Source organism: Doryrhamphus excisus, linkage group LG17 (genome assembly GCF_037039965.1).
Source record: "Doryrhamphus excisus strain RoL-2023G ecotype Guam linkage group LG17, RoL_Dexc_Guam_v1.1, whole genome shotgun sequence".
NCBI classification, from domain to species: domain Eukaryota; kingdom Metazoa; phylum Chordata; class Actinopteri; order Syngnathiformes; family Syngnathidae; genus Doryrhamphus; species Doryrhamphus excisus.
In genome coordinates this window covers 4,587,487-4,613,235 of record NC_136373.1, presented here as the reverse complement: position 1 = coordinate 4,613,235, position 25,749 = coordinate 4,587,487, and the positions used below count along the sequence as shown (strand labels likewise).

At 39.8% G+C, this 25,749-nt stretch overlaps 1 protein-coding gene across 5 annotated transcripts in view; it reads left to right on the top strand.

Moving 5' to 3' along the window:
* The window catches only part of agrn (agrin), a 240,434-nt gene extending 216,250 nt beyond the window's left edge, over positions 1 to 24,184 (top strand). For 3 of the 5 annotated variants that reach the window (XM_078798098.1, XM_078798096.1, XM_078798097.1), the window contains 8 exons: positions 740 to 851; positions 3,659 to 3,670; positions 7,106 to 7,222; positions 9,267 to 9,450; positions 9,722 to 9,812; positions 17,498 to 17,722; positions 19,063 to 19,166; positions 22,358 to 24,184. In XM_078798098.1, coding sequence (XP_078654224.1) covers positions 740 to 851; positions 3,659 to 3,670; positions 7,106 to 7,222; positions 9,267 to 9,450; positions 9,722 to 9,812; positions 17,498 to 17,722; positions 19,063 to 19,166; positions 22,358 to 22,518 — 1,006 coding nt within the window. In that variant the 3' untranslated portion in view covers positions 22,519 to 24,184. The remainder of the gene's footprint in view (positions 1 to 739; positions 852 to 3,658; positions 3,671 to 7,105; positions 7,223 to 9,266; positions 9,451 to 9,721; positions 9,813 to 17,497; positions 17,723 to 19,062; positions 19,167 to 22,357) is intronic. The other 2 variants (XM_058085205.2, XM_058085206.2) reach the window with 1 other exon arrangement.
* Positions 24,185 to 25,749: the final 1,565 nt, after the last annotated feature.

Here is a 25,749-nt window from a genome sequence, read left to right as displayed (position 1 = left end):
GGGTGTAGCTAGCTGTCACTGGCTGTAGTTTGCATTGGCAACAACTAGCTAGCTAGCTGCAGCGAGGAAAAGAACCAAGTTCCTCTCCAGCCGTTGTCAATGCATCTGGGTCCTTCCAAGCGAAATAGCTAGCTCGCTAGCTAGCTAGAGTTATCCGCCTAGCCGAGATGGGTGTAGCTAGCTGTCACTGGCTGTAGTTTGCATTGGCAACAACTAGCTAGCTAGCTAGCTGCAGCGAGGTAAACAACCAAGTTCCTCTCCAGCCGTTGTCAATGCATTTTGGTCCTTCAAAGCGAAATAGTTAGCTAGCTAGCTAGCTAGCTAGCTAGCTAGAGTTATCTGCCTAGCCGAGATGGGTGTAGCTAGCTGTCACTGGCTGTAGTGTGCATTGGCAACAACTAGCTAGCTAGCTGCAGCGAGGAAAAGAACTCAAGTTCCTCTCCAGCCGTTGTCAATGCATTTGGGTCCTTCCAAGCGAAATAGCTAGCTCGCTAGTTATCCGCCTAGCCGAGATGGGTGTAGCTAGCTGTCTTATGCTTTTTTTTCTGGCGGATTTTTCACTTCAAAAATGTTGATTGAAGTGACAAAGCCATTTCTTTAGGGGATGTATCTTATTTGATTTTATTTAAAATATTTGTTTGTGGTTTTGTTTTTTGTTTTTTTCAGAAAAAAATTCTTTTCCTTTACAATCTATTCTTACTCTTTATTTCTCACTGGCTGATCTTTGTCTACTATTTAGGAGTAAAGAACCTATCCAGCTGAACGTGTGGAACACGATCAACTTGGAGCGTTCCAACCGCAAAGGAGAGATCATGGTGAACAAGAAGGATGCTATGCGAGGAGAGGCGCCGGTAAGCGTATCGTATACCGACGTTTGTTTCCTGCAAATGTGTAATGTCCTGCTATTAGCATGCTATGCTATTAGTGGGTCTTTATGTGCTTACGTGCTTTGCCATCCTGTTATTGGTCCATCAGCTTTTCCTACTTATCCCATCATTGCAACCAACTTTTAATCTGTACATTTACATCATAGGACTCCATTTAACCCTTCTCTTTGTGTCGGTTCACATGAGCATGATGTCATGTGATTTGTTGACCCACTTTTTAGCTTGTTTATCGGTTCAAAAGGGAGTCGGGAGTAGCTAGTAGCAAAGGCTAGGTTACAATACCGTGTACTGGAACATATTCACCTGTGTTGTCCTTGCATTTTAGCAACCTAGATATCATACATTGTCTCCAGGAGCATATCATGCAACATCCTAAGAAGTATTTAGATTTTTCAGATAACCAAGTGTGCCTATGAACATGTTACTATGTTAATATGTGACTCCAGAACTTGTTTCCTCGGTTTTCTGGAGGTATTTTAGACAACAAAAGACTATTATATATTTGTTGTTCAATGCCAGCAGTATATCATGCAATGTTTATGTCATTAGTGCAAAAATTGCTGTTCTTGCAAGATAATTCTGTCATGTTGGCCCTGGTTTTCTATGCTAACAGCATATGATGCAACGTCTGAAGCAGCTTAAGCATATGTACATGTCGACCGTTTGATCATGTGATTCCTGCGTATCACAGAAGTTTGCCTATGCATAACATGCAGCGGCTTAAGTAGCATAAATGGTCAGCCAAGCGGTCATATAACGCCACGGTTTGATCACATGACTCCCAACAAACTTGTTCACCAGCCCCATTCCTGTAAATTACAGTCGATTTTGACTTCCTGGTCTAAACTTGTTGAGATGGAAACATGTAGGATAAATGGCATTTTCAGTCTAGGAACATTTGCATGTATTCATTTTGAGGGACACATTTTTCCTCTGTAATGAGTCTTTCATTTGTCTAAACCTTGTAATCTGGACACCCGGCCAATGAAAATAGCTCGAGGAGCACACGGTGGTGCGTCGGAGGTGGATAGTGGCGGCGTCAAAGTGCATCCTTCCCGATGAAAGTGAGCTTTTTATGCCAGATAAGCCCCTCCATGAGCTGCCCAATTACATTAAACGCTGTCATTTGCGTTTATGAACATGCGCTCTGTTAACTCTCATCATTTTCTCTCGCAAGCATTTATTTACCCTTGCTACTCCTCCCCCCCTCCCGTCACCATCACCACCTTCTTTCATCATCCATATGGTAATCGCGTCTTACGCCGGCAATAGAAGCAGAAAATCTTATTAAAACAGAGGGAGAAGAAAGCAAAGATAAGTTCAGGAGGAAGGTGGTGGTCTATAGGGGACTATAAGGGTTTGCACACGCAGACAGGGACTAATATTCTGTAAATATGTATATATGATATTGTGTGTTCATCATATCAAGGACAGGCTCGGACAGGCAGCATGATAAAGTACGTGCCGAGAAAGGGGCGGATAATGTCGCTTGTTGAGGGACACCTCGTGTTCTTGCATGGTCTTCTCAAGCGCTGATGTGCACGCAAAGCTCGAGCTATCGTAGTAATCTCACTCCTGCATGCTGGCACTGCTGCTTGTTTCGTATTCCCCAAGTTGAGGCTTTGTCCACACCTAGCTTGTTTGTTGTTTTGAATTTAATCAGATTTTCTGTTCACAGAAATCACAGTAAAAATACTATAGGACAAAAAATAGTTTATTATTAAAGGTAAGGCGTTTATTACAGAGTAGGTCTTTCATTTTCAAAGCTGCTTTTTATTATAACATTTAATTATTATACATTTTCATCTTTCATCTAAATAATTTAAATTAAATAAAAAAATGTAAATAATAAGATTTATATGATATGCATCTTAATTTTTCCCAATAATGATATCCCTAAAACCCAAAAAGTGCAATTTCCCAAAAAATTCATTTTTGTAATATTATTTACAATCCTGCTATGTTTTTATTAAAATAATGATACCAATAATGATAATGATACCAAATTACATATCTGTAATAACGTTTTAAAAATTGTAAGAATTATAAATTGTAGAATTATAAAAATTTCCACTTTTCATAATAATGTTGTATATTATTATATGCAATCTTAACATATCTGCAATATAATAATTATTTTGTTATTATTAATAATATATTTGTTATATAATTTATAATCGGTAATAATTTATTGTCTATTATTATTTATTATTATTATTATAATGTACTAATATCTATTATTTGTCACTAACACCAAAATATATTATTTACGTATTATTTATTTAGTTTTTGGGTATTAATTATTTATAATACAATTTTGTATTACAAAGTTACATTTATATTATTTTTAAATTACAATTTCAATTACAGTACAACTTATTCCTAACATTCTTATTCCTGTACTCATTCTTCTTATGTGCTAAAAATGTATATATTTCTATATTTTAGTTGTATATTTTATGTTATTACATACATCAATATTAATAATCCTTAAGTATTTTTTTAAGCCAAACATTTTGAAAAAGTGTGAAATAATAGTCTACTTTCCGTGTTGACAAATGACCGAACTGCATAAAAACTGAGATTATTTTTTTTGTGTGGACGTGGCCTGGGTTTTCTGAGCGGCTGCATGAAGACGTTCCCTGCGTGCATGTTCTGCAGGCTTCGGCATGCCCCCCTTGCACTGTGCACCCTTACCGGTCTTTTATTAACGCTCTTCCTCCCTATTTTTTTGTGTGTTCTTTCTCTATGATGTGCTGTCTGGAAATAAGAAATCACGCAAGGTAATGAGACACCTTCGCTTCACTTTTGAGATGTTTCACACAGTGTCTTCTCTCACTCTCCCGCTCTCAACTCTGCAGAGTCGTGGGCCAAATTTGTCACTTCATAAAAGGCGCTTGAAGAGAACACGTTTTTGGCTTTCACCTCGGTCCATCTGCTGTGGGGGTGGGGACGGGGTGTGAAGGTGGGAGGCAAGGTGGCCATCTTTGCGACAGCCATTGTTTTTTTTTTTTCGGCGGCAAAACACAACGTCTCCATTAGCTTCGAGCGTAGGTGGGGGATATCACGTGCGGCTGCCGTGTTGTTCTTTTTCATCGTCATACAGTGCGCTCGCTTTTTCACCCACTCAAACATCAGCAAGGTAGAATTACTGCTGAGACAAAAAAACAAAACAAACAAACAGTGCTTCTGTTGTATAGAGGATCTTTGACGAGCATTTTAAAATCCATTTTCTATGCTGTTTATCCTCACTGGGGGTATGCTGGAGCCTATCCCAGCTGTCTTCGGGGGAGAGGCGGGGTACACCCTGGACTGGTCGGCAGCCAAACATTCACACTCACAATCATTCTGTGTGGCTTACCACTCGACCACCGTGCATCCCAGTATTTTAACAGTAGCTACTAAAAAAAAAAAAAAAAAGCAAAACACTCCTGTCATTTAAAGTATCTTTGACCGGCATTTATGTAGTAGCTCCTTAAATACGTGCAGCTGTCGGAAAACTGTAAAAAAAAAAAAAAAATGTACAGATTCTTCTGGCTCCTTCACCCACTCAGCACACAAGAATCACTCCTCCCCGAGTGCAAGAGCCAAGAAAACAAACAAACGCAGCATCTAACACCTTTTTATTGCTCACAGTCGTGTCACACAGAACAACAAATGGGAGTATCACATTCTAGAAAAACTGCACCAGAACATGACAACTTGTTTTTGCTACAAAAGTAATAGTAATAAAAAACATATGATTTTTTTTTTTTTCAGGGCACACCAACACTCAGCATTTGTGCTTTGGCCCAAATGACACTGAATTTGTGGATTATTTCCGGTCTTCTCACATAGATTATGCACACAAATGTAGTTTTCTGAGGGATTCTATTATGAAATGTGACTGTTTTCATGAAGAACCTGCGAGGAGCAACTACATTGCAGTCATCCTATGCCTCCTATGACCCTCTGATGTATTCGTTCTCGATCCTATCCATCCCGGTCACTCCCAAAGAGAACCTCAGCATCGTCATTTCTGCAGTTCTGTTTTCTGTCCTTTCCTCAGTGGCACTGTCTCTTGACCAAACAACATGGATTGTTTTCATGAAGAACCTGTGAGGAGCAACTACATTGCAGTCATCCTATGACTCCTATGACCCTCTGATGTATTCGTTCCCGATCCTATCCATCCTGGTCACTCCCAAAGAGAACCTCCGCATCGTCATTTCTGCAGTTCTGTTTTCTGTCCTTTCCTCAGTGGCACTGTCTCTTGACCAAACAACATGGACTGTTTTCATGAAGAACCTGTGAGGAGCAACTACATTGCAGTCATCCTATGACTCCTATGACCCTCTGATGTATTCGTTCCCGATCCTATCCATCCTGGTCACTCCCAAAGAGAACCTCCGCATCGTCATTTCTGCAGTTCTGTTTTCTGTCCTTTCCTCAGTGGCACTGTCTCTTGACCAAACAACATGGACTGTTTTCATGAAGAACCTGTGAGGAGCAACTACATTGCAGTCATCCTATGACTCCTATGACCCTCTGATGTATTCGTTCCCGATCCTATCCATCCTGGTCACTCCCAATGAGAACCTCAGCATCCTCATCTCTGCAGTTCTGCTTTCTGTCCTTTCCTCAGTGGCACTGTCTCTTGACCAAACAACATGGACTGTTTTCATGAAGAACCTGCGAGGAGTGACTACATTGCAGTCATCCTATGACTCAGCAATTTTGCACGTGTGTGATTAATCACGCTGCGCTCTGGCCCACCTCTTCCTTCTTCTTTCTCTTTCGGCTTTTCCCTCTGATGTACTTGTTCCTGATCCTATCCATCCTGGTCACTCCCAATGAGAACCATTCTGCAGTCATTTCTGCAGTTCTGTTTTCTGTCCTTTCCTCAGTGGCACTGTCTCTAGACCAAACAACATGGACAGTTTTCATTATATTGCAGTCGTCCTACGACTCTGCTACTTTGCACATGTATGTGCATTAATCATGCTGCGCTCTGGCCCACATCTTCCAATTGTGCACAAAGAGGGGAAGTGTTCGTACACCGTAATACTTTCTATATGTAGTACAATAGACAAGTAAATGTTATTGTTACTTACTGAGGAGGATACGTGTGAAAATTTGGTGCAGATCCTGGATGTCCTTTAGCTTCCTTGATGTGAGATATCACACAGTCATGTGATTAAAATTAGGATACCTTCATGGGAAATTCACATTGTTTGGCCTTGCCTGGGTCCACGTGCCGTTTTATGTCTTTATTTAAGAGGCATCTCAGGACGAAGATAATTAACCAATCTCTCAGCAGACATTGAAATTAATAATGTTGAAATATATCACCTGTGTGTGCTTATGTTGTCTCCACAGGCCACCGAAATGCATACATGGTCATAGAAAAAAATCATTTCTTCAGTTTCTTGCTCATTTATACAGTTGTCTATGTATACATGTGTGTGTTTGAACGCAACATTAAAATAGAATGTTAAAGAAAACCCAGAATAAAACATTAAATATTGGTTACACATGAATGAAGTATTTGATCCCTCGCCCACCAGCAAGCATTCTGGCTCCTGCAGACTCGTTATGTGCCCATCAAGCACACAAATTGGTCCTGTCTGTTTCTGAAAGTACTCCTAACTTATGTCATTCTAAAATGGAGCTCTTTGCCATCATTTTGACAACAATGTGTTTGTTGGCATGTAGCAACAGCATCCCTCTCAAACATGGAGGTAGAAAGACCTTTTTGTTAAGGGTGCAGGAAGTCATCACTGCATTGAGGTGCTGATAAATAAGGTCATGTCCCGTAGAATCTTATATGAGAACCTCCTGGCCTCAGCCAGAACTGTGAGAATTGATTGACAGATGACAATGACCCAAAACTTATGGCCAAGGCAGCAAAGAATCGACCCAAAAATAATTCTATTAAGATTCTAAAGTGGCCAATCTCCAGATCCCATTGAAAATGTATGGAGGGAGCTAAAACTATGACTTGCCAAGCGACAGCCTCAAAGTTGTCAGCATTTGGAGATAATCTGTAAGAAGAAGTAGACCAAAAAAGCAGACATCTAACCTTTGTGCTTGGCAACAAGGCTTTTTTTTGTCAGTAGTACAAAGTATTTTTGTTTAAATGTTGACATACAGAATGTCAAGATGTCCGGACTACCAGAGTACCTGCATTGAATATCGCTACCATAAACCATCGGTAAGGAACTGTTCTGTCTCATCAGAACCTCCACGTGGACCTGAACTTGAAGGAGTCTCTCCTTGTCGGTGGAGCTCCGGACTACAGCCGACTAGCAAGAAGCGCAGCTCTCACAGAGGGCTTCATGGGAACCATCCAAAAGGTACGTTTGACCCTGGAACAGACTAATTCATTTCCTACTTGTGATTATTTTGCGGAGTAAAGTGAAGTTATTTTCATCAGTCCAGCTGTCAGCATGTCCACCCTTTCGTATTTATGTTTTTCCCATTGGGATTAGCATGCGCTAATATTAGAATGCTCATTTTCAAGCCCCTTTCCTTTTTGCATTTTCTCAGATTTTGTTCCTTGACAGCTTTCCAGTATTTTTTTTCCTGTCCACATTCCAGCTCATCTCCAAGCCAAGCGACAAAAATAGCCCCTGCAGAACAAAGGCAGGATGTTAGCGTTTGCACAAACTTGTCATTAGTTCTCCTCTCCAAAGTTTGCCTTGACACCCTGGAGGACAATCACGACGCTAAATGTGGTGTTTGTCTTCCGAGGGCCACTGGAGAGATGTTCATTCTGGAGGAGAAGCATTCGTCTAACTCATATCTCCGTCTGACAACAAGGCCTTTTAACATACATTTACTGTAATACATTTTATACAATACACACACGTCAGTTGCTCTTTATTTGTATTTTTTACAATATGGAGGCCACACTTTCCACCCCTGCTATGTTGTAATATGTTGGGCTATTTATATAGGGGATCTTTGACTAGCATATTTGCATTATGTCCTTAGAGGACCTTCTTACAGTATACTACTGTCATGTAAAGGATCTTTGACTAGTGTTTTGCTGGTCTTTTTTGGTTCTTAAAAAAAATGTCGGGACCCAACATCATCTTTTAATGACGAGTGGCGACACAAATTGCTGATTTTGTCCCCAACCCACCAGTTGAGAGTTACTGATTTAGAGGATTTTTGACTTGTTCTTTTGCATTACAACCTAAAAAACAGCATTTTGCTGTCGTATTTTTCAGGTAGAAACAAGAGGTTCACAAGAAATCCATTATAAATGTATATATGTACTGTATACTGTAAAGAGGCTGAATTTATTTTATTTTTTATTAATGGACGTCCCTCTTTGGCTTTGAATGTTTTCTCTCCAACACATTTTCAACTGATTTAAATTTTCCTTTCCGTTTGGGTGATACAATATAAATGTGACTATAGGGATGTTATTTCATGGCTACAGGGCTCTAAAATGTTTAAAATGTGTTTACAAGGTTCTAAACAGGTTGTCTGTGCCATAACTATGAAAATGTTCAATTATTTTATAGTATTTTCTCTGATTACCTTTACTATATTGGGTGATACAAATATAATTATGACTATAGGGGTGTTATTTAATGGCTAGTGGGCTCTAAAAAATATGTTTACAAGGTTCTAAACAGGTTTTTTTCTGTGCCATAACTATGAAAATATTCAATTATTTTATATTATTTTCTCTGATTACTTTTACTATATTGGGTGATACAAATATAAATATGACTGTAGGGGTGTTATTTAATGCCTAGGGGGCTCTAAAAATATGTTTACAAGGTTCTAAACAGGTTTTTTTCTGTGCCATAACTATCAAAATATTCAATTATTTCATATTTTCTCTGATTACGCTACTATATTGGGTGATACAAATATAAATGTGACTATAGGGGTGTTATTTAATGGCTAGAGGGCTCTAAAAATGTTTACAAGGTTCTAAACAGGTTTTCTGTGTTAACCATGACAAACGAGACACAGCTGTACGTGTAAGTACAGTCCCTTTCCGATCAATTGCTAGTCACTTTTTTTGTGCACTTCCTGTATTCAACATGTGCCATTTACCGCTTTTGAAATAGAAACCATGTCTATTTACAATAAGAAAATAATAAAGCGAGTACAGACAATGTAATACTTCAAGTAGTCCTAAGAAATGAGAACAAGTAGTACTATAAATGTACTACTTGGTATCATATGGACAAAGTGGATCAGGAGTCTTATTACTTGCACTTTCTAAACATCAACTGCTTGTACTCTTTGTTGAATTTTTTTTTCATTTTACTTCATTTTTTCTTTTGCTCCAAAAGAAAATGTACTGATATAAACAGCAACATTAAAATTGGTGACTTATATCCCCATGAAGTAATATTATTCTCTGTCCATTAGATCATTTTAATGGGCACGCCCATCCTCCGAGAGGACAACGCCCTGCGCTCCCAAAATTTGGCCATGTTCCAGGAGCACCCGTGTTCCCGGGAGCCCTGCCACAACGGGGGGCGCTGCAACCCCCAGTTGGACACCTACGAATGCGTTTGCCTCAGTGGCTACTCCGGGGGACACTGTCAGAACAGTAAGTAGTTACCGTTGTATTGCAGTATTTGGTGAAAGATTTACACAGTTGTGTTAAATCAGGCCATAATAAAGTAACATGCAGTAAAATGGTGACTTGACACCCAACAGGTGACAGCATGTCACTTTTATCACCGCAGCGTTCCCGCCTGTGCCATTAACCTTGTCCACATGGCCGCCGGTCCCTTTTTACGTTAATTGAAAACGTGCGGCAGTCATCCCATTGATCCACTAAACAACCCACCCCCTTCCCGTCTATTCTTCCTTTGCAGCCATTTATGAGAAGTCTGCCGGGACGGAGACGGAAGCCATTGCCTTTGACGGGCGGACGTTTATCGAATACCACAATGCCGTCACCAGGAGGTAAGGCAGAGGACAAGAGCACCTTTTTAGCTTTTTTAGCTGCCTTAATTAGCCAAGTAACCCCCCCCCCCTTCCCCCTCTCCTCCTCATCCTCCTCAGTAAGCTGTGATGATATCATCAGCTAACAAGCTTGAGGGCGACAACCAGCGAGCTAATAGTCCTTCCCTTAGCTCTTTTTGCCTAATTAGCAATACATTTGACAATCACAGTGTTGCCCTGAGCGCTCTCTGCACTATCTGACATTTTATAAAAGAATACAAAACGGATGACATCATTCGAAAAGAGATATTACATAAGGTAAGGGCCCCTGTTGTGACGTTAAGACACTGCGCCTCAGGGATGATTGATAACCAGCATTACACAGTCATGACTGGGAATTTAGATTTCCGCGTGTGGTGAAAACGTTGCTAGCTTACATGTTACATGGAATTTTGCTCAAATTTGACACATGGTGCATGCCAGATTTTGTGTTGATTTGGCGAAACACTCAAAAGTTACGGTGGGTTCTTTTGTAGAGCGTTTAGAGCAGGGGTCTCAAACATGCGGACACTTGTTTGAGGCCCCCGCCTTGATATGAAAGTTTAATGTTAGTGCCCCGCGCAAGTTTGATATGGATGCTGTATGGTATCATGTACCCAGAAAAAAAATATTACGTTTGATTAATGTTCATTTTAAAGGTTAAATAACTGTTAATAGTTATCCTCCCTATCCGTGTGGAAGTGGTAAGTTTTTGGCTATTTAAGTTTAAAGGAAATAACTTGAAGGCTACCGTTTAGGTCGCTAGCTCTCTAGTTTGCGAGTTAGCATGTGTCTCAAGACCCTGCAGTTGCGCAATATGTTGTAAATAAAAAGAGTATAAATGTGACTATAGTCGTGTTTTGTCATGTCTACAGGGCTCTAATAATGCTTTGTTCATTTTAATCTGAAAAAAATAATTTGTCTACCCACCAACTATATGTGGTTTCTTAAGTTTTTATTATTTGCCGTTTTATTATTATTATTATATTTATTTATTTATTACTTTTCTTTATTCTTGATTTGTTTATTTATTTTTCATCTTATTTTGTGTAGAAAAATGAAAGGTAAGATATTTGAGAACAGTGGAATGTTTTATCAGAACTTTTCTTGGAGAAAATTGGAACCAAAGCAAAGTTTTTTAAATTGTTTTGTTTTTAATAAATGCGTTTTTTGAGTTTGAGACCCCTGGTTTAGAGTTTGTGAGAACTTTCAAGCCAGTTACATTTTCCGGTGCATTGAAAAACTGTTCACTATTAGTGAAGCGGAACACGATATAAACGATATAAATTGAGGTATAAAATGTAGGAGAAGCTTCCACGAAGAAATCCAACATGTCTATCCTCATGTGTGTTGTATCTTTGTTCACTGCCGTCTTTGTCTTCGTCTGTTGTGTTTATGTATGTGTGTGTGTGTGTGTGTGTGTGTCTCTTGCATAAAATGTCCCTGTCCACTGTTTTTCTCTTTTGCACCAAAAGCCAACTGACCAATGAGATTCCAGAGTAAGTAGATGATACATCCACGGGGATATTTGTCCGGCTTGGAATCAAGACCGACTAACAGCAAAACACACAAAAAAAAAACACCCATTTAACCTAATTGACACTAATAATCCAGTCGTCATCCTAACAGTCATATCCAATGTCCATTGAGTCCATATTCATCACTTTGAGGTTCAATACATTGTTAAAAGCAGCATGAACGTCTGCATGAGAAGCATTGTGCTCAAACCCCTAAGAGAAGAATATGCAATATTTTTTTATGCATGGTTCATAAACAAAAATAAATTGCCGGGCATTTTTTGCACTGAATGGCGTTATCCGTAATGTGGGGTAATGAACAAGACCCTACCCAAGACAAGAAAAAACTGGAGGAAGAAATATACTGACCTACTTTCTGGTTGGGAAAGCCCTCCATTATGATTTAGTTATTAAATAACGGTTGCTTTTCATGATTGTTCAGATAAACAAGTCCAGCCCAGTGTGTCTCTTTTAGATTTTAGCACATTAACCCCTTTCTTTTTTTCCATTTTTGGACCGTGACACTTGAGTGTCGCTGTTCGAACAATTGTTCAATTTCACACCTCATTCCAGACTTTGTAGATACATCATCACACACCGACTCACTTCTGTTACATCACTGATATTGACCCCCAAAGCTGGAATATTAAAAAGTAAATCTCCGACAGCGAGTGAGGGTTTTGCGTTTAACCCTGTCTGGATTTTGGACAGGTTCTAAAACCACCTGTGTTATGGCTGTGATACTATCTCCACAGCCAGTAAAGTACTAGTACTAGTAATTAACAGTTATTATTAGTTAACACTTTTCTAAAAAAAAAAAAACTGACAATATTTCAAAACTTTGTTTGAATTTTACTGACCAACCTACAGGTTTTGACAAAAGAAATGATTAAGTGACTAATCTTTTGTCCTGTAGCGTTTTTGTAACCTTGTTAGAACATTTACAGTATTCCGCAATAGCACCATGTAGCCATGTAACTTCTACATTCCATCAGCATGTCCAGAGGTCGCATCCTCCTCTGCCTTTTGGGCGCAGAACGTTTCGTCAGCATTGTGGGTTTTCGTCGGGGTTAGAAACGTGCACACATACAAAGACTGCAAGCTAGCGATTACACGGGAGACACGGCAGAGCGTCACGTAGGAGATTGATTGACAATTGTCTACAGCCAGGACAGTCAGGACGCAGAAGACAATAGGCGGTGCAGACAGACTTCTTAAAGGGCCAGGCTCAGTCTTTCTTTCTTAATTTATTTCAGACATGCATACTATATTACATTATTCTTTCTCACATACATTTACAATACAATACACTTACAATATCTATTTATATATATATATATATATATATATATACACATATACATACACACACATATATATATATATATATATATACAGTAAAGTCTCGTTATATCGATATTCTCGGGAGTTGGAAAAAATACCGATATAACCGGACTATCCATATATCCGATCCTGCGCCGAACTGCATTAAAAGTGGGCGGATCTTTGATATGGCATGTAATTTTCTCCTGGAGTTCATGGATTGCGTATCTAGCATGCTTTTGTACTACAGTAAATAAAAATAAACTTACGCTGTAGTGATTACCGGTTACCGGGACATAATTCACCCCGGAACTATCGATAGGGAAGGTGTTGCCACCCGGAGGGGTAGGCGCGAGGGACGGGTGTTTTCCGCTGTGTGTGCTGCACTCTGGTGGTGGAAGTGTGAAAAATAAAGTTGACTGGAAGCAGCCGTTCGCCGTGTTCTTTTTTGGTATTGAAATCCTGCTTTTGAAAGCTGCTTTTGTATCGATATAAGCAGACCAAATTGGCTGGCGGGAGATGAAAAGGGCATCGTAGTAACCGGATTATCATAATAACCGTGTATCGTACTAACGGAGCTAATTATATCATAAAAGACTAGAAATTTGCCGGGAAATGAAAATAGTATCGTAATAAGTAGTAATTCGTTTTAACCCATATCAATATAATGAGACTTTACTGTATATACACATACATGCATACATACAACACCTCATTACTACACATGTCTGAAAAGGAGCAGGAAGAAGCAAAGCTTATTAAATCCTACCCCTGTAACAGCGTTGAATTTAAAAAGAGAAGCACTTTAAAAAAAAAAAGGAGCAAATCCGCGAAAATGTGAACCACGATAGAGCGAAGAAATGCCGTACAGAAAAAAAAAAAATGTTAGGCTAATGTCTAATTCTGTGTGAAAGCCCACACAGTCAATATTGCTGACCTCTGTGTAAAAGGCATCGGTGGATACATGCAAGATCTGCTGCTGTTTGCAGGGAGAGACTGTTATTAGGACTAATTACACCCCCCCTCCCACCCCCACCCGACCCGATTCTTGTAAATTGGACCTCCAGTTGAGATGTCTTGCAGCGAATAATATCCACAGGCATCTATCTCACTTAGCCGGAGTACGAGTAATTGGGGGTGGGGGGAGTGGGGGGGGGTCCCCAGGGAGCCCCACTGTCCAAAGTTGAATGGATGTCACATTTAGCGGTGCTCTGCATGTGGCCCTGATCAATTTAGCTTAATTTGATTTAGGAAAAAAATCAAAGGAAATGAATACTTTTCTAGCAAAATTAAGGGCCTGATGAGGGCAAGGTAAAAAAGCTACGGTCCATTCGGCTTCAAGGCCCATTATTTCAATGACAAATCATATCTGCTCATGACTCTTCACTCTTCTGACGTTTGACCTCATTCTTTGACCACTGAGGCTCATTTGACTTAATTGAGGCTACACTGTGTGCCATACTGGCCTCATTTATATCCACTAGTTTAATTGGCTGCTGGCTAAAGACTGTGGGCCATGAACGCCCCTTTTAAAAAGGATCCTTGATCCAATGGCAGCGTAGTTAAATGTCCCATGTTAGAATGCTAATAAACTGTCTCTGACAGCACTTTATCCATGTAACTCTCCACTTGTCCAACGTAATATAATAGGTTATCACACGGTTTGTCTGGTATCAGGCCCTTCGGTCTCGGGCTGATACTGGCACTTGGGTGCATGATACTGGTAATGGTAATGGTTTTATTTCATGTGAACATGCATCAGATTACAATTGAATGCATCACATAATCAGTTCACAGTTCCGCATGTCCAAAAGGAGTAGGAAGAAGCAAAGCTTATTAAATCCTACCCCTCCATCTGGTACTTTTACAATCAGTAACTGTTACATTTGTTCACTTCCTGCTTTCCATAATAGTTTACTTTTACAATCAGTAACTGTTACATTTGTTCACTTCCTGCTTTCCATAATAGTTTACTTTTACAATCAGTAACTGTTTCATTTGTTCACTTCCTGCTTTCCATAATACAGTTTAAGGTTTTTAATAATGTACCTCGTACCGAAGTAGGAGGTGATATGAGCATCCAATGACATAATGGGTACCATAGTAAGTGTCAATATAGTGATATATATAGCACATCATGACTGGTTCAAGACTCTTCATCCTTGTATTTAGCAAACATCAACTGCTTGTATTGTTTCTTGAATTGGCTCATCGTTGTGCATTGTTTGACTTCCTTACTCAATCCATTCCATAGTTTGATTCCACATACTGAGATGCTATGGCTTTTTAACGTAGTCCTAGCATAGAAGTGTTTCAAATTTTGTTATACTTCTCTCTTGTAGAGAAGTATTGGATGACATTTTTAGGTAATTGGTTATTTTTAGCCGTATGCATTATTTTAGTTGTTTGAAGATGAACTATATCAGCAAGTTGAAGTATTTGTGATTTTAGAAATAAGGAGTTAGTATGTTCTCTGTAGGCGGCATTATGAATTATCCTTACTGACCTTTTTTGCAGTACATTTAGCGAGTGAAAATTGCTTTTGTAGTTATTACCCCATATTGCTCTGAGTGGACAGTTGTGGGGGCTGATACTGGACATGGTTAAACTCTATATTTTATCAGTATCGCAGTATCATTTTGGCCTTTTCCCGTATTATTCATGGGCGGTCTAATTAATGCTGTAGTATGTGATAATTATAGGTTATTGCGTTATTATAGGTAATTATAGATACTAATAGGTATTAATAGGTATATTATAGATAATTATAGGTTATACGCGTGCCAGTATCAGCCATGATTCTGACACTTGGGGGCATGATACCTGGCCTGATACCAGACAAACCATGTGATGATCTTATTATCACATACTATTTAATCATGAGCTTATTATCACGTACTATTTAATCATGAGCCTATTATCACGTACTATTTAATCAAAAGACCATTTTGTTTCCAGAAAATGTTCAGTTTATTACATGTATTATATCTAAACAGTGTAAACACAACAATTGCAAAAATAATTCAACAGTAATATTTTATCAACAGTCTTATCTTATCGATGTCTGACAATTAAAGTTAATTTAATCAAGTTTGGGTTTTTTGGTGACTGGAGAAGCACTAGGAATATTTATAGTGTGTGTTCACGCTCGTGCGCTGTTCTCTGATTGGTTGTTTCACAGGCACGATACCAGAGCAGCGCGTTCTGAGTGGACAGCTACGGGGGCTGATACTGGACATGGTTAAACTCTATATTTTATCAGTATCACTGCCCTGGGCTTTGACACAGTATCATTTCGGCCTTTTTCCCGTATCATTCATGGGCGGTTTCTATGGTACAGGGCCAATTAATACTGTAGTATGTGATAATAGATGGATATATCACATACAGCACATACATATCACATACAACAAAGTGAGAGATACGGTGCTAACATTCCATTAAAAAACGATGAACACGCCCATCCATAGTTGCCACGATCGACATAGTAAAAGTAAAAAAATAAGACCCAGTGAGTCCACCTAAAGGCTCACAACGACACCCCTTGCCCTCTTTCCCCCCCCCCATCCTGCTTTTACACTGCATGCGTTGACTTTCTCCCCCCCCCCTCCTCCCCTGTCCCCTTAAGTCCCGAGTCTGTGGAGAACCCTTCTGACCAGAGGTGAGTCTCTCTGAGCTTTTAAAGGCCTTCATTGCGGTCTCTCATTTCTCATTCTGAGACAAACTCTCGTCATGTGCTCTCCGGGGCATAAATCTCCCTCTATGCATTTACCGTAATGAGTCTTTTTCATTCCAAGCTAGGATTTGGCTACGACTCTCCAAGGTATTCCACACTCTGCTGCCACCTAGAGTGGAAAAACGCAGCACACGTAGGGGAGAGAATGTGAACACGTGTAAGAAGGAGATAAAAATCCCACCATTTATAAAACAGCGACACAGTCTCTTAAATTGTCGGTGCCGTGTACGGGATTTCTATTTTTTTATTTTTTATTTTTTTCTTCGTACACGGCGTTGTTTTATTCATCATCTATTCAGCTCGCTTAATAACCTTGAACTTATCACTGACAAGCTGCTGGGATGGAGATTTATTGGTCCCTGTGAGCTCTTTGAGGGTCTGCCAGAATAGGATTCGCTGAGTTTTATTTGTTTTGGTTGGTTTTTTTTCCCCCTCTTTATCTTTTTATTGGGGGTTAAAAAAAAAATGGTATCACATTATGTTGTTTCACTTCACCTCAGCAAATCTTGGAAATGAATGTGCTTGAAATGTAAGCAGAACATGTTCATGTTTACCGCAGCTCCCCAGTGCCGGCAGCACTCATGCGGCGCCCAGACTAATTCATTAAATATTACAATAAATATTTTTTTTAAATACTTCTGCTGAGGTGAAACTATTACAAACATTTGAATATTACTTCATTGCTTCTTTTTCCTGCATTGTCAAAAAAAAAACTACAAAAACTCCCATGACCCTCTCTGTTTACCACACTGTATCGTGTTGTCCGTCTCGTCCAATCATGTCTTTGTTTATGCTGCTGTTGTTGTTGTTGTTGTTGTTGTCTGGTCCATGTCCTCACCTTGTCTTTGTGTTAAATATACCCTTTGAGGAAGGAGATGTGTGGCTAACAATTGCACAGATGCTGATTGATGGCATGCAAATGGTAGGTAGATATTTACTGAGTACACCACAAGGATTTTATTATATCTTATAATAAAAAGTAAACTTGGATATAGCCTACTTCAGAGCCATCATGTTCAAAAGAGCCAGCAAAAAGGGCGTCGGGATCCTGGGTCAACCCCTCATGATTCTACTTTTCTTCTTCCCCGCAGTGAAAAGGCTCTTCTGGTGAACAAGTTCGAGCTCAGCATCCGCACGGAGGCGACCCAGGGCCTGGTCCTGTGGAGTGGCAAGGGCATAGAGCGCTCCGACTACATCGCCCTGGCCATTGTGGACGGCCGCGTCCAGATGATGTACGACCTGGGCTCCAAGCCGGTGGTGCTCCGCTCCTCCGTGCGCGTCGACACCAATCGCTGGATACGCATCAAGGCCAGCAGGTGAGCTAGTGACATGGGGGGATTACACTTCATGCATATTCTATTCCTGTATCCCCCCTTGCATCAATCCTGTGCTGCGCTGAGACCGTGACAGATTAGTCTCAGATTAAGGTGATTTCAGCGCCTGTGTGTGTGATCAAATTCCATGCATGCATTAGCAAGGAAGAACATGCGGTACCGCATTTTGGCTCCACACCCAAAAAATGAATTCTACAAATTGATTAAAACGTGCGGGTATGACTTGAAGATCAGCTGACGCCACACTTTGGGATTTACTAGTAATTTACACTTGCAATTAAGATTAAGATTAGCGCAAATTAGCTGAAATTTTGATCTTTTTATACATCTTGGAGTGGGCTGTGGGTGCTTTATTTACACTTTAGCTAATCTGCTTTTGGAAGAATGGTATACACATTCGCGGCACTGCGGTCGAGTGGTTAGCGCTCACAGCTAGGAGGACCAGGGTTCAATTCCACCCTCGGCAATCTCTGTGTGGAGTTTGCATGTTCTCCCCGTGCATGCGTGGGTTTTCTCCGGGTACTCCGGTTTCCTCCCACATTCCAAAAACATGCTAGGTTAATTGGCGACTCCAAATTGTCCATAGGTATGAATGTGAGTGTGAATGGTTGTTTGTCTATATGTGCCCTGTGATTGGCTGGCCACCAGTCCAGGGTGTACCCCGCCTCTCGCCCGAAGACAGCTGGGATAGGCACCAGCACCCCCGCGACCCTCGTGAGGAAAAAAGCGGTAGAAAATAAATCTATATAAACTAAATAAATAGTAAACTAAAAAATAAATCCAGATCTATAAACAGTGCCAAAAACAAGTGAACCAAGTGTGCATGGCTTCAAAAAAACTGTTGTGTCATTAGGAACAAATTAACTGCCCGAAATTTGATCGCCACCCATTCATCACCTTCAGCCTTCTGCTGGATGTTGGCTTTAACATGGCTGTGAATGGAAGCACCGGGGGGGATAATTAGATTGCTTTCAAGGAATAATTGATCTTTGAACATCCATTCCCTAGAAAAAGATCCGTCCTCATGTCGTCTCCGGGGTGCTCAGCCATTACTTGGATGCTGGCATCAGTCATAACACGTGTAGTTAGACCCTGGCAATCTGTGTTGCTCCGTTTTCTAACGACGACCCCCCACTCTGTCAGAATGACACTTTAGTGACTTCAAATGATCTTCCAGCGTCACAATTCTTAAGTGTGTTTGCTCCGAGTCACACGATCGGGGGGGAACTCTCCAGCGGCATCTGTTAGCTGCTCATTTAGGCTAAGGCACTTAGGAGAGTGCTGAGAGTGCCAAATGTAAACAACAAGCATGTCTTCCACAGAGCACTACGGGATGGATCGCTACAAGTTGGCAACGAGGCGGCCGTGACGGGATCGTCGCCCTTGGCAGCCACCCAGCTGGACACTGACGGGGCGCTTTGGTTGGGTAAGTGGCCATATTCCATATGCTTATTTCATACGTTTCTATGGATTTTATTGCCCGCTTCGGGAGAATAAGACATACAAGCACAGGCTGCGGAAAGTCATGGTGTATAGTAAAGGTTTCTGCAACATTATATTGATAGCGACGTGCTGACAAACAGAAACTGGCAGGCGCTATGATCCATCTCAGTACACTCACTGAGATCCAATATTAACATTTATTTATGTGCTGGATCACGCTTCGGAACTGAAGTCCAAGTCCACTTTTATTGACAGCTCTTCCACAAAATAAGCAGCTCTTTTCTGCACACGGAAAGTTGTGTGCGGCGGTAAAATGCGTTCAAGTGGAAGCAATGGTGAGGCTGAGTGGGGTGCTGGAGCCTATCCCAGCTGAAGCTGGTTTAAGACGGTTTACCTTTCACATTACATTACATTACCCTGAACTGGTGGCCAGCCAATCACAGGGCACATATAGACAAACAATCACACTCGCATTCATACCTATGGACAATTTGGAGTCGCCAATTAACCTAGCATGTTTTTGGAATGTGGGAGGAAACCGGAGTCCTCGGAGTAATAGTAATGGTTGTATTTCATTTAAACATGCGTCAGATTACAATTGAATGCATCACATAATCAGTTCACAGTTCCACATGTCCAAAAGGAGTAGGAAGAAGCAAAGCTTATTAAATCCTACCCCTCCATCTGGTACTTTTACAATCAGTAACTGTTACATTTGTTCACTTCCTGCTTTCCATAATACAGTTTAAGGTTGTTGTTTTGATTTTTTTTAATAATGTACCTTGTACCAAAGTACGAGGTGACATGACCGTACAGTTTTTTTCTTTGTTTTTTCAATTTAAATTTTTTTTTTTTTTTCATTTTTAATTATTTTATTTTTTTGAGTGCACTCTTGGGCGGCACGGTGGTCTAGTGGTTAGCACGCAGACCTCACAGCTAGGAGACCAGGGTTCAATTCCACCCTCGGCCATCTCTGTGTGGAGTTTGCATGTTCTCCCCGTGCATGCGTGGCTGTTTCCAAAAACATGCTAGGTTAATTGGCCACTCCAAATGTGAGTGTGAATGGTTGTTTGTCTATATGTGCCCTGTGATTGGCTGGCGACCAGTCCAGAGTGTACCCCGCCTCACGCCCGAAGACAGCTGGGATAGGCTCCAGCACCCCCGCGACCATCGTGAGGAAAAAAGCGGTAGAAAATGAATGAATGAGTGCACTCTTTTGATGTGCAATTCCAGCGATTTTTAGGAAAATGTTAAAAACGATTGGAATCATAGAGAAAATACATTTATAATACACTTCAACTTTTAATTACTTTATGTTATCATTATTATTATTATTGTTTCATCCATTCTATTCAGTGATTGCTGAGTCTCCTATCGTCGCTGAGTGCATGGTATACAAAAGCAAATACCCACCGGGGTCTTTAATTAGCGGCAGGTAAAAAAAAAAAATCATTTCCAGCTGTTGCCGTCGGCATCTTCCTAATGTTGTTAATTAGCGCTACATTGTAGCTGTAGCTGAAGTCCAAGTGTGATCAGCATCCAGCAGCTTTATCTGAAATGCTGCTGCTCAGCTGCAGCTGTGCAAGTTATGTGTGTACCCTTGTACTGTTGTCTACTATGAACTCATCAGTGGTACTCGTACACGCTGAGCTGTTGTGCAATATATGTGTTAATAAATGACCGTGTGGTCGAAGAGAGCAAAGTTTTCCTTTTACACTTTCCCGTCCACTCCAAATCATAACTCAAGTTTTAAAAATGTACTTAAAGAGGACCTATTATGCTAATTGTTTGACCATTTGTATTGCGTTGTGGACTCCTATAGAGCAGCTACACAAAATAACCCCAGACATACCTTGTAAGAACTCAAAGAGTACGCTCCTAAGAGATGCTCCTCCAACCTCGCCTGCCTGTGGAGGAGCACTCATTGTCGCACACACTTTGTCAGAAGCATTACTGGTGCCGTGGAGCTCTGGAAAACCGGGACGCGAGGCCGCTGCTTCCACCTCGCTTGTCCGAGGAGGGGCACTCATTGTCGCACACACTTTGTCAGAAGCACCGCTGGTGCCTTAGAGCTCAGGAAAACCAGGACGCGAGGCCGTTGCTTCCACCTCGCCTGTCCGAGGAGGAGCACTCATTGTCGCACACACTTTGTCAGAGTCACCGCTGGTCATTACACATTTTTTGCTGGGACTACTGTGTTCCAGACAACGAGCACGGTGGTTCTCTCAAAACCTCTGTGGACCTACAGCGTGTCCGACATTAATGCATCTTTCCCGGCAAGAGTGCGCTGCTTCTGGCTTCAGCAAAAGAATGGCAGATATTTCACGTACATACAAAAACAGTCCCGTGTGAAATATGGTGAAATATTTTTTCCTCTTGCTCCAATAACAACTTCTGCCTGAGCTCGCCTTGTAAACAGAGAAGCAGAGCTTGTGGTCGGGCGGAGAATTTATCACGCCCATAAGGAAGCCGGCGCCTCTGTGACATCACAAGGGAATGGTTTTTGCAACACCCTCTGAAACCGAGCGTTTTGAGCCATCCTAAACTTAAACATTGGCATCGTTTAACACGAGAATACAACATTCTAACTAGTCAGAAAAGTCCCCGTTAAAGTGGAACAGTTCATGTCTTTTTTTTGGGGGGGGGGGGGGGCTATTTCACAAAACACAATAAAAAAGCATCGCAAACTAAACTGATGTTGTTGCACATTCAGGTGGATTAAAGTGAGCCCCGCAGCATTGATAGGACTTAATCCTCCAATCCCTCCATCAAGGACCCTTCTCTTTCTTCTGCTTTCCAAATCCCCCCCCCCCCCCTCCTACTCTTTTCGGCACTCAACATTAATTCCTTGGTAATGTGCGTGAAATTAGGCCTGTCGAGCCGCGATTCTGGAGGTGCACAATCCGATTAAAAGGAGCAGAGGAGGAGGTAAGGAGCTTGACATGGAAGTGAACTCTGAGATAAAGTGGAAGGACATCCGTGATGATGATGATGATGATGATGATGAGAAAGTGCTGCCTGTCTGACCTAGTCGGATGTACACCCTTTATATACGTATATCGGACTTTATGTTTTGGGAGGATGTCTTGCAACGTAACTTTCGCATTTAGAGTTATCGATTGTCATTTATGTCGTTATTCTGACTGTTTTTCCAATCGATATATCTCTCCGCAGGTGGTCTGGAGGAAGTGGCGGTTGCACGCCGTTTGCCCAAAGCCTACAGCACTGGCTTTGTGGGCTGCATCAAGGACGTGGTGGTGGACGGCGTGGAGCTCCACCTTGTGGAAGATGCCCTCAACAGCCCCCAAATATTACACTGTCCTGCAGGCAAATAAAGAAAATAGACAAGGGACAAAAAAACACTGAGAGAAATGAGGATTCAAAAATGATTTTCAAAAATGAATAAATACACAAGAGCCCCTTTTCCACTCCCACCATAGCACCTGCTGTAATTATTTTCTATTTTTGTATACTTTTCATCACTTTTTATATGGGGATTTTGTTTGTTTGTTTTATATATTTTGGTTTTAATGCGTACCTCCATCCACATGCTCGTATCATTTTTTTTGTTGTTTTTAAATCCCAAGGTAACAAAAAAAAGCTCATGACTTGTTTTTTTTTACTTAAATCACAGTGCCATCATTTTTTTACTATTAATACTTCTACTACTACTACATTCCACCATCGTCTGTTCCTAATGTGAAAATAACAAATTCACAAATAGCCATTTACTCCCATTGTTTTTTTTTTGCCCCCCAAAAATAAAGTAAATGTTAAATAAAAAATAATAAACAAAATATTTCTGACTAAATCTAACATCTAAAATATTCCAAATAAATATAAAGTTTATGTTTATAAATAATACCTTTTACAGAACTCATGATGACCACTAATAATAATAATAATAATAATAATAATAATAATGCATGCACTTCTGGAGTCTTTTTCTTGTTTCATCCATACAAAAACCTTCTCAAATCACATTTTTGTCTTATTTTATTTGCAGTATTTTTGTTCCCCGGGATGCACGTGAGTAAAAGTAGTGTGGGACCCTCGCAAAGGAGAAAGTGACTCTTTATCATGGGATGTATCACGCCTGGCAATAGTCAACATACAATCAATGTCACACACACAAAAAGAGGTAATTTCTTGTTTTTTTTATATATATATATATAAAAAAATATATATAGTTATATTCCACATTCCTGGCTGTTGAGAGAGACTGTGAGCCCTTTTTTTGAAGCCATAACAGCCACAAAGATGAATGAACTGTGCTGGTAAACTAACAAAATACTGTAGTAGCGCATGGGTTTGTAAGCATTCAGTAATGCAATTGCTGGACTGCATTAATAATAAGCTGTGATTGATGACTTCTTCTTTTTTGATATGAGATCTTTGGCAATATATTCTATGACACACGTGGTTGAGCATCATAAATGGTTAATTATGCCCCCCCCCTCTCCTCTGAAATGATGTTTTATTTTTTTTTTTGTTTTGTTTTGTACATTGTAAATTTTAGTGTCATCTGTGGAGGTTAATGTTCTTTTTTTGGTTTGTTTTTAAAGTAATATACACTGGAGCCTGGAGTTTGTTCTGGCACTAAAACTATAATAATCTGGTTTATCTAATCTTTCTTGTTATTAACTATGCTTTTTTTTTATTTGACCAATCTGGGTGGTAAATGCCTAAAAAAAAAGAATATATGTATATTTGTATGTGGTGTCAAACAGTAAAGACACACGACTTCATGCCAACTTGGAATTGCCTTAAAAAGCCATTATGCATTATTTTAGCAAATGCATAAGAATAATTATGATAAAGATTTTTTTTTTTTTTTTAATGAAAAGTGGTATGTTCCTTATTTATGTCAAAAAGAGGATGTCAACTACAGTGGCACCACAAACCTCCTCAAAGTTTAGTGGCATGACCTGAACATTACTAACTTTATGACCTGTGTCTTGTGTTCCTACCGCCATCAAATAAAATGTCGACCAAAATGGACTTTATTCTGATCATTGTTTTTTTTTTAAATATATATATCTTGTATATATTTTTTTTTTGTGAATGCCAGTATTCTGTGTTACAACCTTTGTTTTTTTCCTGAAGAAAATGACTTTATTCAGAATATTTAATATTTTACAAGGGAAAAAATGTTTTTGTGTACTTGAAAAATATTAGTATAATTTTATTCTAATTTTTTTGTCATACAAATGTATTCACGTAAAAATGCAGCTGACAAAAAAAAATATTCTTGACTATTCCGTCCATCTTTTTATGCCGCTTATCTTCACTAGGGTCGCGGGGCTATGCCGGAGCCTATCCCAGCTGTCTTTGGGCGGGGTACACCTTGGACTTGGACCTTGGAATGGATTGTGTTCTTCCTTGGCCTGGTCCAAGTGCTGTTTAGTGCTGTTCTCCCTCTACATGCATTTCCATTTCCATCATGTATTGATCAGACATTAATGTGTCCCACCATCATGTTTAACTGCCCCCCACGCGTAAACAATAACCGCTGGCTGTGGGAGCATTGTGCTGAGAAAAAACATTCCATCGAGACATGATGCGTCCATCAGTGGTGTCCATGCTGGTTTGTGTGGGCTGTGGCAGCACACAGGGGTCATGCAGCGGGGAGGCAAATAAATCCATAGTTGTCAAGCTGAACAGACAATTGCATAAGCCTGTCCATCCCCCCCACTAGATTAACCTCCTCTCATTGGCCGCTGACGTCATCGCAGCACAATACAACCCACGTTATTTCTATGCAAACACTCTTAGCTTTTTACAACACAGGGTGCCCAACATACAGCCTGTATGATATTGTTGGACTAAAGTTGCAATTTTTTTTACGGGAAAAAAAGGAATAATACAAGAAAAATTTGCATATTTTATGCAAGAAATCTGAATATTGTAGAATGTATTTTTCTATAAAACAATCAGTATGAAACTGAAGTATTTTTAACTAAACAAGTAGTAACCCCACAATAATATTATGAGTAAAGTCAATTTTTCTTTCAAGAAAAATGTAATCACATTTATACTATATTATATTATACTATATTTGTACTATATTACTATATATATGTATATTACCATATATTATATATTTATACAAAACAAATTAATAAAATTTAATCACATTTATATTATATTATACTATGTTTATACTATTTATACTATATTACTATATATATATTACTATATATTATATATTTATACAAAACATAAATTAATAAAATAATGATTTTTTTTTCAAGAAAAATGTAATCACATTTATACTATATTACACTATATTTATACTATTTGTACTATATTGCTAGATATATATTACTATATACTATATATTTATACAAAACATAAATTAATAAAATAATGAATGAATAAAATGTACAAAAGGACCAACCATAAATCTTATTGCACGTCACTGTTGTGAATGTTTGGGTAAGCCTGCATCATCTTCCTCGAAAACACCTCTTGTGCTTTTGTTTTGAAGGTCCTTCAGTGTCACAATGCTCTTGTTCCGAAGGCTCGATCCGGAAGTTGAGCGCCATGTTTGTTTGCAGTACGTG